The 16467-nt window shown below is 44.8% G+C and overlaps 1 protein-coding gene across 2 annotated transcripts in view; it reads right to left on the bottom strand.

Annotated features, from left to right (window-relative positions):
* LOC133969002 (glypican-5-like) overlaps window positions 1-16467 on the bottom strand; it is a 92800-nt gene that overhangs the window by 41428 nt on the left and 34905 nt on the right. Inside the window, exons 4-6 of one of the 2 annotated variants that reach the window (XM_062405303.1) lie at window positions 14561-14724; window positions 13386-13442; window positions 12678-12800 (exon numbers count right to left, since the gene is read on the bottom strand). In XM_062405303.1, the coding sequence (XP_062261287.1) occupies window positions 12678-12800; window positions 13386-13442; window positions 14561-14724 (344 nt within the window). The remainder of the gene's footprint in view (window positions 1-12677; window positions 12801-13385; window positions 13443-14560; window positions 14725-16467) is intronic. The other variant, XM_062405305.1, reaches the window with a different exon arrangement.

Raw genomic sequence — 16467 nt, forward strand, 5'->3', positions numbered from 1 at the left:
ATGGCTCATATTACTCATGGCTATTACGCACTGTTAGCCTGGCCTCTACAGTCCAGTGAAAAGAGACACTGCATTTATGAATGGCTGACTTCATATTGAATGTTTGTTTTATATGTTATCTTATGTGCATGGTCTTTTACTGCATCTAACTATCTACAGTAATCCATATTTATCATCCATACCCAATAATTATATCTTGCACTTTTTCTTGAGGGATATCTAGTTTTCTCACCCTATGATTAAATTCAGATTTGTATTTTGCACACTCTCTTTTTTATTGAACATACGTCTGTGTGCCGGTCTCCGGTGTAATAGAGGTGGATGTTGACTGGATGTCTCCTATCAGATTGCTCGGGGGATGCAGATGAAAGCTGACCAAGTCCCCAGCGAGCCAGTCGAGTGGTCTCGTTGAGATGTGGCCCTCGCGAATTGTGGGCTGCAACCCCCTTGAGAATCGGGATTTCCAAGATGCTCAGTGCTAATTAAAACATAAAAAGGGAAACAGCGTTCTCATTTAGCATGCTTTTAGCAGTGTAGTTCTCCAGTGTTTAACACTAACCAAAATTACCCAATAACCTCCTGCGTACAGCAATCCTGAACATTTAAACTAAGAATGCGGCCCGAGTCCGTGTGGAAGCAAACAAGCCCGGCTTCGGGCGCCTTCAGCAAGTACTCTGTCTTCTGGGTTCGGCTCAAGTCTAGTCCTGCCTTGGTATGCTCTCCAGGCCACTGTGACCCAGGCCAACCCTGAGGATAGTCAGAGAGCGGAAATAGAGCTTGAGCGAAAAGGAGGGCAGTGAGTTTAAAGGGGAAAAACAGAGATGAAAATTGATCTATGACTAGGCAGTGATTCATTTACCATGCACATACACTTACAGGCAATCACATGCTGTGACTACCTTGTACAGAGGAGGTGTTTGATGCTCATCAGTATGGCCGTTCTACCTGCCTGTGTCTATTTCTGTCCGCAGGCGAGCTGAAGTCTACAATATCACGCGTGGTTCATCATTAGCCCATTAAAGGCTGACACACAGCCGAGCATGTTTCATATCAGTGTTACTCTAGGCTAATGAACAAGTATCGATTTACCCAACAATCACAGCAACTGCAAAGAGCTGATTTAATTCGGTGTAAGTGTCTTGCTGCTGGCAACAAAGTCCTCCTGCTCTCAAATTCACTCACCATCAACACACACACACACACACACACACACACACACACACACACACACACACATAAATGTCTCTAGACTTGGTTCCATAGTTAGCTTCCACGTTTCCAGTGTGGAAGCAGAATATGGTTCCACACTGCACCCATGTGGCCAATAGTGTGAACTGAAAACCTACAGTATCTAATCTTTCAGGCATTGGGTATTACTGAGCTGAGAGAGCTGCACCAATTTGTATTTTAAATGTGTCTGTAGCTTTCTCATGATTTACAGGTAGATTGTTCTAATATTCTTCTCAAACAAAGCTTGACTTTTGGAACCTTTCAAAGTAAGACAGCCGAGATCACTAAAACTCAACAATGTCACAGTTTCGTTTTTGGGGTTTTCGCAGTTTAGTGCAAAACTTGTCCCTGTTGAGGGTTCAGAGATTTGCAGTCTGCCGTACAATGGCCTACATTTTTCAAAAAAAAATGCAATGCTACACTTTGTAACTTGGGCTACTGCATAGTGACGACTATTGCTCTACAGAAAGGAGTCAGCTGATAAATAAAATGATTGTCTATATGCACAACAAAAAATTGAATCATGTATATATACATTCTGAGGTCACACTGTCATTTTTATTTTAACCTTGCAGGTAAGATAAACCCACATTACATCAAGCAAACACAAGCTTTTATCTGCAGTTAATTTGAAGCAATTTCCTCACAGGAAGTGAAGAAGAGCTACTACCCACAGTCTCCCTTCTCTGTTACATGAAAGTTAAGACAAATTAGAAAATGAGGAGCATCTGTCTCCACTAGTGGAAACGTACAGTATGGCTTTTAGTGTTTAAAGCTTTAACAATGTCTGGTGGCAGGTTCCATAGATTACAACTGTAATTGGTGTCTGTGGTTTGCTTTGAGGACATTCGCAGGCCCGACTGTGCCTGTCAGTGGGTGTAACTGTTCCCCACCTCACTGTGTCGCCTGCTCCGATGAAGGCTGAGTCAACAGACCACACAGACTTTCGGGAAAAAATTATGCAGCTCCGTTAGATTGGGGGAATGAATAAAGTCACAGCCGCCATGCCCACACAAGGAAATTGTGTGCAGACAGGCATAATTCACTGAGAAAGACAAAAGAAAAGTCTGCCCATTAACTCTTGCCTTGAGACTCTGTTTTTCTAAGACAAGATTAGTGACAATAACCTGTATTCAAAATGTATAAGCATGATAGATGACGTTGAAAAATAAGGATGACTAATGATTCTTGTTGCAAAACTGTGTTGAACTCATTCCAGCGATTTGCGCTGATTTCTCAGAAACTAATTGTAAACTGATGGAACACACACATACCCCCTTCAGTAACACAGATTCCCCAGTAGGTGGCAACATTAGCCCAAGTAATTACCCTGTCCTCCAGACAGGGTACACATTTCATAGATTATCGTTTGAATGTGTTTGAACGATGATTGACAGGACTTGTCAATTTGCAGGAGGTAGGGCGATAGGGAAGGAAGGACGAGAGAGAGAGAGACAGAGAAGAGAGAGAGAGAGAGAGAGAGAGAGAGAGAGAGAGAGAGAGAGAGAGAGAGAGGATGAGTGTGTGTGTGTGTGTGTGTGAGTGTGTGTGTGTGTGTGTACGTGTGTGTGTGTGTGTGTGTGTGTGTGTGTGTGTGTCATTGCATTTACAAGAGAGAGAAATAAAGAAAACTACCCCCCTCACTTCCGGCCACATGCCCACATGCCTAGGAGGGCATGGATAGCTGAGGTTAGAGGTCTGAGGGGCAGTTGGTGTGTGGAAGGCCGGGGCAGAGCCAGGAGAGTAAACTATGCCCCGGAGCACAGACGGGTGGAGTGGACCCTGATCCTCTGGTGTGGTACGACCACCTGTTTGTCTGCCTGTCTGTCTGTCTGATCTGGGCATGAATGGTGTGATCTAGTGCTTAGGGCTGACAGCTCCAGTGTAAACTGAACCGCAGTCAAGGGACTCGCCGTGGAGAAAGCTGAATATGCTGAACATTAAAGTGAACTATGTCCTCGTTTTTTATGTTTTGCACGAACATGAGTGTATCAAAAACACGGATGGACAAAGAAAGAAGGAAGCGTACTGCCACATCTGGACTGAACTCTTCATGCAGTTTGTTATAAAGCAAAGAGCTATTTCAAGTCCAGCTCACAGTACATTACACTCAGACACACACAGGCGTCCACATACTCAGACACGGCCACACAGAGAAGGGAGAGGGCTTGCGAGGGTGTTGAGTGAGGGGGTCAGGGATCAGACTCTGCTGCTGCAAAAGGGCACGTGGGAGCAACACTCACACCCGTCCTCGACCATGAAGACAGGCACATGCGCGCTGGATGGACACGGACACCACGCTAGACATTTATCACGCTGATATGCAACCAGAAAATAGGCACATCCCTCTATACAGAAAGACACAGTAAGATGGACTGAACAACCCCATAGCAAGGGTAGAGGTTATGGAGCAATTATTAAAATAAAGACTGGCAAATGGTGCCATTGACCAACAGATGGACAAATAGACAGAAATTCCAGATATGACCACCATGTTTTTTCATGATCAGGCTTATCTGTCAATCAGCAACAGGTTGGAAACTGGACACATCTTCATAAGTGAGTCAGTAAGCTGCATATCAAAAGTCAAGTTAGGGTTAAAAGGCTTAGACTTGACTTAAATAGTCATTGACCGGCTGTTTCTATCCGATACTATTTCAATAAACTGCCATAAAATTGCCGTTAACAATAAGTTAAGCTTCTTATGTCCATTCAACATTTTTTTTACAAGGATTCTCTCATGGAGGAATTTTAAATGGAGCTTGTAATAGCTTGAAGCTACAGGAAGGTCCCATTCTTGAATGTGTAGCTATAGCAGGTGTAGTCTGTAATTGTGGCCTTGCGATCAGCTGCTGAAAAGGTCATAAAACCTTCAACGCTTCCCCGCTGTCGTCATCTTCTGGCTCACATCTGAAGCTGCAATCTTTAAAGTTGAAAAGACGTTATTTGATGTACAGGATTGCCTCCTCAAATAAATCACTGTCGGTGGATTGAAAAGAGGAAGCGAACAGGGGCAGGCCCAAGGGTTGGATCCAACTGTTGAAGGAGGACTCAAGCCTCCACTATTCAAATTTTAACAGTTTAGTTCACATTAGTTTAGTCACTGTGGTTTCTAAAGCCCCAGGTACATTTGTCAAAACAAACAGGTTACTGACAATAAATGTATTTATAAATAAATTAATGAATTTGAAAAGATACTGTGCATTTCTTTCTCTGCCTCTCTCTCTCAAATACAAATCAGCATGAATACCATCGATGATTAGATTCCGACCTTGTAACAGTCTACTGGTGCTTATGTGGATCCGGTGCCCGGGCCGTCGCCTGAAAGTCTGTGATTCAAATCACTTTCACTCTACTCTCTGCCTTCCTAATGTGGATTCTACTGTCAAACTACTTCCAGAACCCTATTAAAAAAACTGCCAATTCAATAAATCATTGCTTGATAGTCTGTGTGAAAACAAAGGGAATGAAACGCTAAAAAAACATAATTGAAAAGCGGACAGATCAAGAATAGGAGAATCGCAGCGGGCCGAACTTTATTTTGATATTTAATTTGTATGATTTGACGAAGTTAGTGTCTTCTTGTGTTGCCAGGATAGACTTGCATCAAATTCCCAGGGACTGAATCACTCTTGAATTGGTCTCAACAACATGGCCGCACTGGAACCATACGCTAATTTAATTAAAGAGTTGTGTAGAACTGGCAAGACGCATGCAGAGATTCCCACCACGCTGCATCAGATGGGTTTCCAGCAATGTTCTGAGGATATGAAAAACAAGTTAATTGTTTTTTGGTTTCAGATTCATAAATGAGAAGCGAAATAATAAAGATAAAAACATGTTTTTATCTTTCCAATTTTGGTTTTCTAATTGAATATGAAAATAACAAATGGCCACCATACACGTAGCAGGTCCAGATCACATTTGCTCATTCCATTCATCATCACTGAGTCACAGCAATAAATAATTAGATTGACTTTCAATGAAATATACAGTGTGCACTACGTTTGACTTCGATGTATATGTGTCGCTATCATCTGTCACTTCACAAGCTATATTATATAAGTTCATTCACCGTTTTGAGTAAAGTTAAGGCAGCAGGATGAGATTTTGTACCAACTGTCAGAGTTTAAGACTAAATAGTAAAGTTGAGCCTTTTCTGGAAGATGTTATACTTTGTCTTACACGTATACTTAGTTTATTATCTAGTCAGTTGTTAGGGAATGTGCGTGTGTGTGTGTGTGTGTGTGTACGTGTGTGTTGCCGTAGCATGAAGTGTATATGGATGTATGAAAGTGGGATGGGGTGAGGCTGGGGGTACTTTCCATTCATTCTGTAGCTCTTCCGTGCGTAGGCCGAATTCCCAGCACCATTCAGGGGGCTCCAGTGAGCGAGCCACGACACCAAACCCACCCGGAATTCTAGGAACGTTTTTCCTGTGGTTTCAGGTTACCACACACACACACACACACACACACTGAGCACAGATCACATGCACACACACACACAACACCCTCCACAGTAATGTACTGTACTTTTGTTGTTTGTACAGCGCTGGATCTGTTAGCTTTCCCTCACTCCTCCCGGGCCTGTCATTCATTTTAAATCCAGACTCATTCACTTACCCATTGGGCTTCGCAACAACGTGCACTATCCCCAAATGTGCCATTGCATTCTAACCAGACACAAACTCTCACTCCGACGGTAAATACCACACGCTGGAAACTTAAACGTGTACACATTCACACTAAAACTCTACAGGGAGCGTTGGTAGTCCTCACTGTGGGCCATATATTCAAACTCACACCGCAACACAAAAGAAAGTCTGCATCCAGGCGACAACCCACACTCAATCAAGCGCTAACTGTCATTTGTTAAGTCCCCTGTGTCCCCCAGGAAAAGGAATAACAGTGTCCCTAAATATAGTCCCCGCAGAGAGAGAGGTTCAGCCCGGTAACTCAGACGTGATCATGCTGTGCGAGCGTCCATGTGTGTTGGGCGTGTGAGTGTGTTGTGTATACAATGTGCGCAGTCTGCGGTACACGGAAATAGTGCGATAGTTTATAAGGTCGTAATCCCACGTCTGCGCGGCCGGGAGCCGTGAGTTCGGATCAAAGAGGAGGTTTGGAGGTGGATTTTCTCTGCCTTTGAACGGTGTTAAAGTGCACGCCGCACCAAGGGAGCGTGCCAGTGTGTGTTACTGATCTGTGGAGAGTCACACACACCGAGCCTTTCTCATACCTTCACTTGAGAACTAATCTTATTTTTCTTTGTTTTAACTGCACTCAAAGTGAAATGTCACCACTTCAAAAGCGTGTGTGTGTGTGTGTGTGGGGGGGGGGGGGGGGGGGGGGGCTTCGCTTTGGTTCCGCCGCTCAAATTCCCACAGAAATTCAAACAGAAAGTCGCATGTGGCTGCTTGTCCAGAAATCGAATGTAAAACTGTGATCTTTGATCTTGCGTGTGATGTTATACAAGAAGAATTCCGATACAAGGTCCATTAAGAAACAGACTTTGTTGACACAGCCAGAGACAGCTCTAATATTGCGACACCGTGATAACCATTGCAAAGCTGCGATGTCTTCCAAGAGCAATTTTTACGACAAGAGATAAAATTGTATTGACTGGCACCCGTCCTCACCACTAGACACGCTAGCGGTGAGGACTTCAAACGAGCTTGCAGTCAATTAGGCCACAAAGACAGAGGGTTCTCCTGAAGCCACTGCTTCCTGCTGCCATTGACCTACATCCCTCACTTGTTTCTTCCCTTCTTCCATCCATCAGTCCATCTCTCCATCTATTCATTGTTTTCCCATCCGCCCCCCTCCTTTCCTCCACCGGCACGTCCATCCCTCCGTTTCTCATCCGCCTCTCCTGCTAGGAGTTTGATGCCTTGCCAATGGACCAGCACTGAGGTTGATGAGGGCACTACGTCAACATCACCCAGTAGGAACTGCTCCAGTAAAACATGCCAGTCTATTGTGGCACTTTAATGATATTAGCTCTACTCAATCTACCGGCTGGACACACTACAGAAGCGAGAGGCTGTGAAACTGTGTCTCCTCCATAAAAGTGACGGCAGCAGGGCTGGGAGGAGTAAGACGGAAACTTAACAAACATACAATGTGCACGAGGCACACCATAAAACCAAACTTGAGAAGGCTGAAACACATAAACACTCCTCAGTCAGAGGCAAGTTGAGTCCCAAATGGGCAAATAATTGTAAGTGAGGCCAAGAAGAAAATCAAATTTGCTTACAAGCAACCGCAAGAACAATCCTCTAACAATGTGTCTCCTCGTTGTCTTGTGCTACGCATTTAGAAAGCCGTAAACTCTGGACTGTCACAATCCAGACATTTCAGCAGAGAGAATAAATAACTCACAATTACTGTTATACGATCGCTGTTGTTTTCTCTTTGTGCCACACGCACTCACACACACACACGCGCGCACACACACACACACACACCCCACACACACAGACACATAACACAAAGATACAGGCCCAAAGAGAGAAAAGTCTAAGCAGTGCAGCAATGCAGAGCGGGTCATGCTGAGGTCCTAGGCAGCAGCCGGGTTATGGGAAAGGGATGGGCTTCCGAATCACAGCTACGGACAAATAGAAGAGAGGGATTGTGGGAGGTCCAGCGGAAGGCCTGAGAAGGTTCGTCGCAGACATCAGATGTTAATAGCAGAGGTAAGAGGGCAAGTTTATGAAAGGAAGAAAAGAAAGGGTGTGCAATCGTTATTTACATGACTTCTCTGCTGCAACTTCTTCTCCAACATCTATATGTCTACATTTTTCAAAAAGAATACACAAACTTGTTGGACTAAAGTTAGTTCTGATGGTGTTGTGCTGTTACAACAAAAGCCCTCCGGCACATATGCACAGCACACACGCAGGCCCGAAGCGTGGAATGTCCTTTCTCTGCGTTTAGTAATTAATTTATTGTCCCTTCCGCTGGAGCCTCAGTATCCAACTCCCTTGTGTTTGTCCAGCTCCTCTGACCCATGAGACCAGCACACAGGAAAGGTAGGGGAGAGAGAGAGAGAGAGAGAGAGAGAGAGAGAGAGAGAGAGAGAGAGAGAGTGAGAAAGAGAGAGAGGGAGAGAGAGAGAGAGAGAGAAAGAGGGGGAAAGAAGCTTGATGGGACTGGAAGAAAGATACAAAGTGAGGGAGAGTGCAAAGGGGTGAGGGCTTTGCCCGATGTAGCGCTGCGCTCTCCCTGCTTCTCCCCGTAGTAACAGAATGGAATCCAGATGTCAAAATGATAAACAAAAGGCTTGTCATAACCTTATAAAAATGCAAGGCATTCAGAGGCACTCTCAGTGCTGTATTGTCTGTGGTACGTCGCACAGAGCCAATCCAGTACTTTCAAATCATTCTTAAACCAAAAAGATGATCTGATGATTTGTCCGCAATTATAAAAAAAAAACACACACACACGAACACACATACTACACACACAAATGTGTGTACACCCTCTTACTTTAAAGTGTCATCCTCAGCAATCTAACCTTAAACCGACCCACTCGAGCACCGTGGGTAAATCACTTTGAACTGGTCACCTTTACAAGTGTACCATTGAGGGGCTTGACCTTGAGTCTACATACAGAGTGAGAAGGAAGTGAGCTTTCCACTGAGCTGTATTATTCTGTGACTGTCTCAGGTCCAGAATGTAGTCTCCACCTGTATCGAGCGTTAATCAGGTCAATACAATGTGACGGGAGTCAGCAGGCCAGAAGAGTTTGATAAAGGGCCGGAATCCATCAAAATGACATGTTAAAACATTTACTGAATATTAACAGAACTTCGGCAAAGTTCAGACAAAATCACTTCATCAATTTACCAAAATTTCTGAAATTTTTCTTTGATATCATCAGTTTTGACTTTAAATCAAATCTCCCTCCTTTCTAAACCACAATGCTGAAGAATGCTGCATGACCCGTGACTGACAAACACAGAGTCTAAATCATAGACCGTAAATGATAAGATGGAGTGCAGCCTGCCACCAGGGGGCAATCAAGATCAGTTGGCTTCACTTATGGGAAGCTCTCATGTCGTCCATTTTTGTATTTAAAGGACATGTGACCATTTTTATTTATTTGTAGTGAATGGTAAAGATCTCAGCTAAGACGGGTTAATGAGCAATCATGTTCCATCCCAAGCAGGATGCAGGAAACTGGTATACATCTGATTACCTACAGGTGGAGGTTTCCACAAAATCCTCACTTTCTCCACTTGCTGCTCAATGTCAGGATCCTGACATTGAGGTCGACCTCTTTCCACCACGTTCCTCTATTAAAAATCTCTCTATAGATCAGTTTGTATGAGGTAAGTGATGGTAAGGGGGGGATCGTAACAGACTGATCAAAACTGGCCACTTAGAAATATTTAATAAATGAAATCTGCCATGAATTGAATATCATTTCTTCTTTGACATTTGCCCTCCTTTCCCAAAGATCTAATGTCTAGTAATGACTTGATGAAATGTAACAATAGGCTGTTTTACAAAACCTTTATTTCGGCTCTTGTGTTTTCAGTCAAGAAGCTGATGAAGATCTTCACGATGTCAAATTTGTCTCTATAGCCAGCAGCAATGTTTCATAACTTGCTCACACGAGTTCTCATCGTGAGACAAAAGCTTCTCAAAAAGCAAGAAACAACAGGAACAGTAATTAAGGTAATTAAAGTGAGGAGAGGTGCCAATGAATTACTTCTCATGGTGATAAGACTCTACTGAGAGAGATATACAGTAACTGAGAGATCTAAATAAAGATGGTGGTCATTTTGGCTGATCTTATCTTTCCGGAAAAGATGGTGCAAAGTATTCACACGTGTGGCGATGTAAATGTTCAGAGATGTTTGAGCACATGCCAACGTGCACTTTTAGTTGTAAGTAACTGCCCCCCTCCTGCTCGCCCTTCTGTCATCAGTTGCTGGATAAAGAGAAGAAGGGGATTCAAATCCCCAATACTTTTGATGTGCTTTGAAGTGTTACAACATACAAGTGTGTGTGTGTGTGTGTGTGTGTGTGTGAGTATGTTCTCACATGTGTCTCCTTGTCTGAGCACAGTATGATTGTGTCTGAATGAATCACCCGTCCAGCTGTTAAATAGCATAGATCCTGTGCCGAGATTGAGATATACAGTATATATATATATATATATATGTGTGTGTATGTGTGTGTCTACGTCCTTGTGTGTACGGCGGGAAACCACAGAGTCAACCCACAAAGTAAGACAATAGCACAGTAGCAGTTTAGCATATCTATCTGCGATCATACTACTCGTCTCTTCCTTGCTGCACACTTCTTTTAATATTTTCTCACATTTCTAATCTTCGCGACTCACTATCTGCCCTCGTCTCATCTCCTCTGCAGTTCTCATACAACTTTCCCATGCATGGTGTGGGCAGTGGCAGAAGCAGTGGCAGCAATGTCCAAGTCTTTCCCATGCAGCCTCATAGGAGGGTCTTTGTTCCCCCTCTAGGCTTTGGGGGTCCCCACGGCAGGGCTGTGCCCCACTCCACTGACTCCACAATGGGTCTTTATGCCGCCAAGCCCTCCCCGTCACTCCATCGTGCTTCCCTCGTCGGGGGCACAGGGAGGCACAGGGGGCACTTCGGCACCGAAACGCCAGCCCCTTTCATGCCCTGTCCTGTCCCCCTCTTTCTCTCACTACCTCATGCCAACAGAGCCAAATACAGTGGAGGAGGTTTGCTGAATAGCCGCAGGCCAATCTGAACAGTTTATGAGTGGTGCCAAATGTCTCAGTAGGGTACTGTTTTCTTATTCAACCCAAGAACACTTGACACCACACGCAGAGACCTGGCTCTCACCAGGGAGCGTGCGATAACACACCGTTTCAACCCATTAGCACTGTTGTCGAAAAGCCACTGCCTTTGGTAGTAAAAGTGACACTCACTTACACGCGTGCAGAGTAAAGAAATAAAGAAGTGGCTTTAAATATTAACAAAGAGCCGTATCTTGACACGTTTATTTAGGGATGGGGGAGCCCTGGTGCCACTAACAAAGCAGAGTTCTTACAGCGGCAGCCTGGAGCCAAATGCAGCCAAGGCGACTTGCTGCATGTTATCCCCTCTTTCTCCTGCCTTTCCCTTTCTCTCTCTTCTCTTTCTATTGAAGCTAAGCTAGAGATATGGCTACCTCGCCCTGTGTTTACACTGTCACATGCTCCTGATCATGGACTGAGCACACTGGCTGCCTTTAGCAATTTGTGTGCTAAAACGCTGTTACAGGCTCTAATGAATGTGAGGTCTTCTCAGTGTGTCTCAGCCATTAGCAGATCCCCTGCAGTTACTGGGAAGGGTTGGAGAGTTTGAGGCCAGGAGAAGAGGAGGGAGAAGAGAGCAGCTTCTGAACCAGAACCATCTGATTCGGTATTCATGCAGTGACATGTCAACAGTGTACAAAGCATGACTATTACAGAAGACTTATAAAGAAATAATATTTTCTATTCTAGAACATAGGAGACGATGGAGAATATTCATTGTATGTTTGAAGGTCTACTGCAAGATGCCTACCACCAGTTGATATTAGCGAATGTTAGCAACCACCAGCAAATGTAAAGGACATATATTAGTAATAATATGTAATAAAAACAATAATATTATATTCTGAAAAATGCCAAACTTTCTGGGCGTATCATGGAAAAGGAATCCCCAGCCCACTGTTTTCCTGTGTCCAGGCCAACGCTGGCAGTGCCAAGGGCTGAGGTTGCCGTGTTAAAGTTCTTCAGTTCAGAGCCAGCACAGAAGAAGGAGAGCGTTAACCCTGTCAAAAACCAGGGACTGAGTTAAAGAAACACATTCAGCGAAGTCAGATCCAGACTTCCACGTAACCACACACACACACACACACACACACACACACACACACACACAAACACACACACACACACACACACACACACACACACCATCAGAGAGTAAGGGCTCGAGTCTCTGGGAGATGCACCCAAAACCATAAACAGGAAAATGGGCTCCGAGTCCAGGCCTAAAAATCAGCACACAATAAAAGCCCTCATAAATAAAAGAAAGAGAAAAAAAACGATAACAGCTCATTAACTGACACCAACAAGAAGAGAGGAGAACATAGCAACTATTTGTTCTGCCTGGGTTTAATTACGTCCTTATTTTCTCATTGATTAACAACAGTCAGGCAAACTGACTCACCCACCCTGGCATTGTCACAAACAAACACAAAGCGGATCTGTTCCTTTTTTTCTAAATGTGAATGGACTCAAAACTCATATGTCCCCATTCAATGTAGCACTGTTGAATCTCTGCATCTATATTTGGGGGAAATGAAAGATCTCCAGCCGTAGCTCAGGACTGGATTAACAAAATGTCGGCCACAGCAGTAAAACTTGAAACGCCGAACACATCTCATGTTTTGCCGGAGGACTGAACACAGTTCTCTTACCTCTCTACCACGTCGTCTCCGCTCCAGCACGTGGAGTCGTCCACTACGTTCTCCCCCTCGCACAGCATCTCCGGCAACGCTGAAAAGAAAGACTTGTAGCGCTGCAGGTACATCAAGAATTCCCTAAGGACAGAAAAAACCTTTTAAAACATGTTGCACCAAATATCTTTTTAATCAGCACCATCCATGTTGGAAAACATACAACCGAGGAATGCATTGTGTGATTGTGGCACAAGTGGCCCCCGTGTTTTCCCACTTAACAATACACGCATGTATTGATGGTGGTAGATAAGGATTTTTACCACCTCAGTACGTCAGCATTATTTCCCACTGCGTCGTGCAGGGCCTGCTTCACCAGATCCGCGAGCACGTGTTATTGACATAGGCCGCTCTCGTCTGGAGCGAAACAATGCCCTGATATTCTGATCCGATACATATTGTTGCCACCCGTGAGACAGAGCAGAAACAGCAGGGGCGATGATGCTGAGTCAGTCAGTGTCGGGAATCGCTGTACGAGAGCAACAGATGATACGTATAAAGGCCGGGGCTTTGTACGACGTAGAAAAAATGCACCAGTCACCAGAAACACAAAGATAATTGACAGTTAAAGTAAATTAAAGTGTCACACGTGTCTACACCAGTCACAATCAATGCTTGATACATTATGTGAGAGACTGAGAGAAATGAGTCCCTTGGGTGCATGCTTACCTAGAGAGCGTTCTCAGACTATGTTTATTGTTCTTGGAGGGTTTCAGGGGGAACGAGCTGGGGATGATGGGAGTTGGAGTCCAGGGGAGATTGTGGCAAGCAGGGAGGATGCACGGTTGTGAAAGGGGGTTGGGAGGGGGGTGAGAGTGAGAGACAGAAAAAAGAAAAACAAAAGGATGACATGACAGGACACGTTGGGAGAAAAGACCAGTCAGTTGACCCTGGAAGAGAGTGATTAATCATGCCCATGCAGAGAATGGCCACACCACAAAAAAAAAAATAAAACACACATCAATAACCATTTGTCACCACACCACATCAGCAGGACAGGTACTGGTATGCCTGCGTTCAGTCAGTAAACAAACACACAAGCAATTAATTAACTATTCACCGGAAAGCCAATGAAACCTTCACCTCTCTCCTCCCTCAAAACCAAACATAAATGTTGCTCCGCTACGTGATACTTGATATTTCTCAGCAGCACAGTATTTTCCCTGCGCTGCACTGGGCGCTGCCATGTCTCTGAAGTGGTCAGCGCTCACATGTGCTCTGGTCAGGGTTGGCAGCAGGCGGCGAGCTGGATTGTGTTGCCATGAATGGCAGTGGCAGTGCCAGGCCAGACCTGTCAGCTAGGCTGGCATCAGTGCAGTGATTCATGGTTTGGGACAAAATTAGGCAGGCAACACTGCAAGTGGGAGTCTGAGTTTGTGTGTATTTTTTTGTGTGTGGTGCCATTTAAGCTGAGGCAAGCTGGTGTGCAAAGTTTGTGGTACGGCCGTCTGGGTAAACAGGAAATCGTCGGTTCGTCAAGATTAATTATGCCCCCCCCCCCGCCTGTAGCCTGGCACATCACTACCAGCTGCTGTGGACATGGGGTGGCTGCCTCAGAGGCCAGGTGGAGGGCACGGACTTTTGTGCCAGGCCCTACATTACCATGTGTGAGTGGGTGTGTGTTGTCTACAACTAAGCATATGAAGAAAGTGAATAGGGATGGCAGCTGTGGACAGACATGGGCCAACCCCCTTTGGCTACTTCTCACACACCTGGCCAGTTTAGGTTTATTGAAATTCATTTACCATTTAGCAGAAAGAGGTGTTTTTTAAATTCCAGCTGTCAGTAATAAACTTCTGAATCCCACCGAGTTAATCAAAGTTTATTTCAATGCTTTGTCTTACCTCATCAAGTGGGAGAGCTGCCTCTGCCACTGCTCTGGTAGAGGTTGGGAGGGAGCGGCAGATGGAAGAGGAGACGATGAGGTCACGGTAGAGGTTGTGACCTCGGGGCTAGTAGGCTGCATGCCTGTAGGTTCCACAGTAGTCAGGCCACACACCTTGTCCACCTGTGGGGGTCACAGAAAACACACACAGAAGCACACACACACACACACACACATGCATCCGTTAAGCTAGGAAAACACAAAACACAGAGGCCGGAGCTGCAGGGTGGCTTCAATAAAACCACCGAGTGACACCTGCACAGTTGAAAGCATGTGAACGCATACATTATTCAAAGTGAATCTTTTTTTCACCGCGATACTGAGCATTTCAAATGAAAAAAAAATGAATGATGGCAGACAGACGACGGGAGAAAGGAGAATTATGTAAAAGTTCAAAGTAACGGGACGGAGAAACATGGGAAAACAGTGGGCGTGAAGTGAGGTAAGTGATGAAAGAAAATGGAGTGATGAGTGAGTTACTGCCAGGAGGGCTGACAGTAAACGTAACACATTCCACTACCTCATGGAGATGAATGCATGTGCACACTATTGGCAAACGGTGGCGCTGATCTCCAGTGGGCTATTAAAGCCCGCAGCAGAGAGGAGGAGGCAGCAGGGTCAGGAGAATTAAGGGGCGTGTGCTGCAAACCGAGCGGTGAAATCGATGGCATCTCATTGGCTTAAAAGCATGTGGGCAGTGTTATTAGATGGTCGTCAATTATCTTGGCGAGACGGAGTGTGATGGCTCTTGCACGCTGGAGTGAATTCTTCCTCATACTGATCAATGTACGGTTACTGCTTTGCTTAGAGGGATGTGTCAATACTGTCTAAAGGCCTCCAACACTAAGGTTTTCACCTGAGTCAGTCTGTAGGTCTGTTTGTTTTATTAGCAGGATTACACAAAAACTCCTTAAATCGATTTCCACCAAACTTGGGCAAGGCACATGTTACAGATAGTTTTCACAATCAGCCCACCCAGAGTTCAGTGACTTATTATGGAATTGGTTGGCCTGGATATAGTACAGCCAATGACAATCTATTAATCAGCTGCAAGTTTTTTTCCCTTGCAGTTCTGCTTGTTGTTGTGCAATTTTCCAATAGAGTTATAAACAGTGCAGAACGGGGCCAGTGTTAATGACGCCATGTGAGGGCCTGGAAACAATGGAAAGCACAGACGTAGACATCAGCTAAATCCAGTGACATACTGGTAAGCATGTGTGCTTAAAAGGGCTGGTTTAAAGCCGGGTGTCCACATGCTGGGAGGAGATTGGAGAAGAAATTCTGGAAGCACCTGAAGTGTTAAACAGTCAAAAATGTGTCTTCCCCTCGTGGGAGAAGCGGATCAGTCGTCTCATGTGCCTCATCAATTGAGTTTGAATGGAAGTTCTCACATCCTGAGCAGGGGAGGATCATCTGGGGCTTAAGAACCAAAAGAGATGCTTTCCAGCAGTATAACTAAACTACCTGAACATTTTTCCTGCTCCCTGCACTGTTTGCACTCCATTCTTCACTCTGGCCCTTCTCTCCCACTTTTTCTTTACGACAGTCTGGTCTTAAATTATCTCGAGGCAGACGCTGAGCACGGGGAGAGGTTGTTTTATTGCATTAACCTTAATTCCCTCTGGTTCCATAAAACACGCTCACATGTGGTCGAGCAGCTCGCAGCCACATATGCACGTGCAAACATGCCACACACATGCACACTTTGCATTGTCGCAGTGAGACAGTTAATCGCAACTATTTTGTCCATGCAACTTATCAACACACTGAGCCAAATGCTCTATGCAGGTGCTGCTGTGTTTCTGCAGACAGTTACCGTTGAATTTATTTGCATAGCGTCAGCGCACAATGTGTTCATAAATTAAC

The sequence above is a fragment of the Platichthys flesus genome, chromosome 14 (genome assembly GCF_949316205.1).
Source record: "Platichthys flesus chromosome 14, fPlaFle2.1, whole genome shotgun sequence".
In the NCBI taxonomy this organism is placed as follows: Eukaryota; Metazoa; Chordata; class Actinopteri; order Pleuronectiformes; family Pleuronectidae; genus Platichthys; species Platichthys flesus.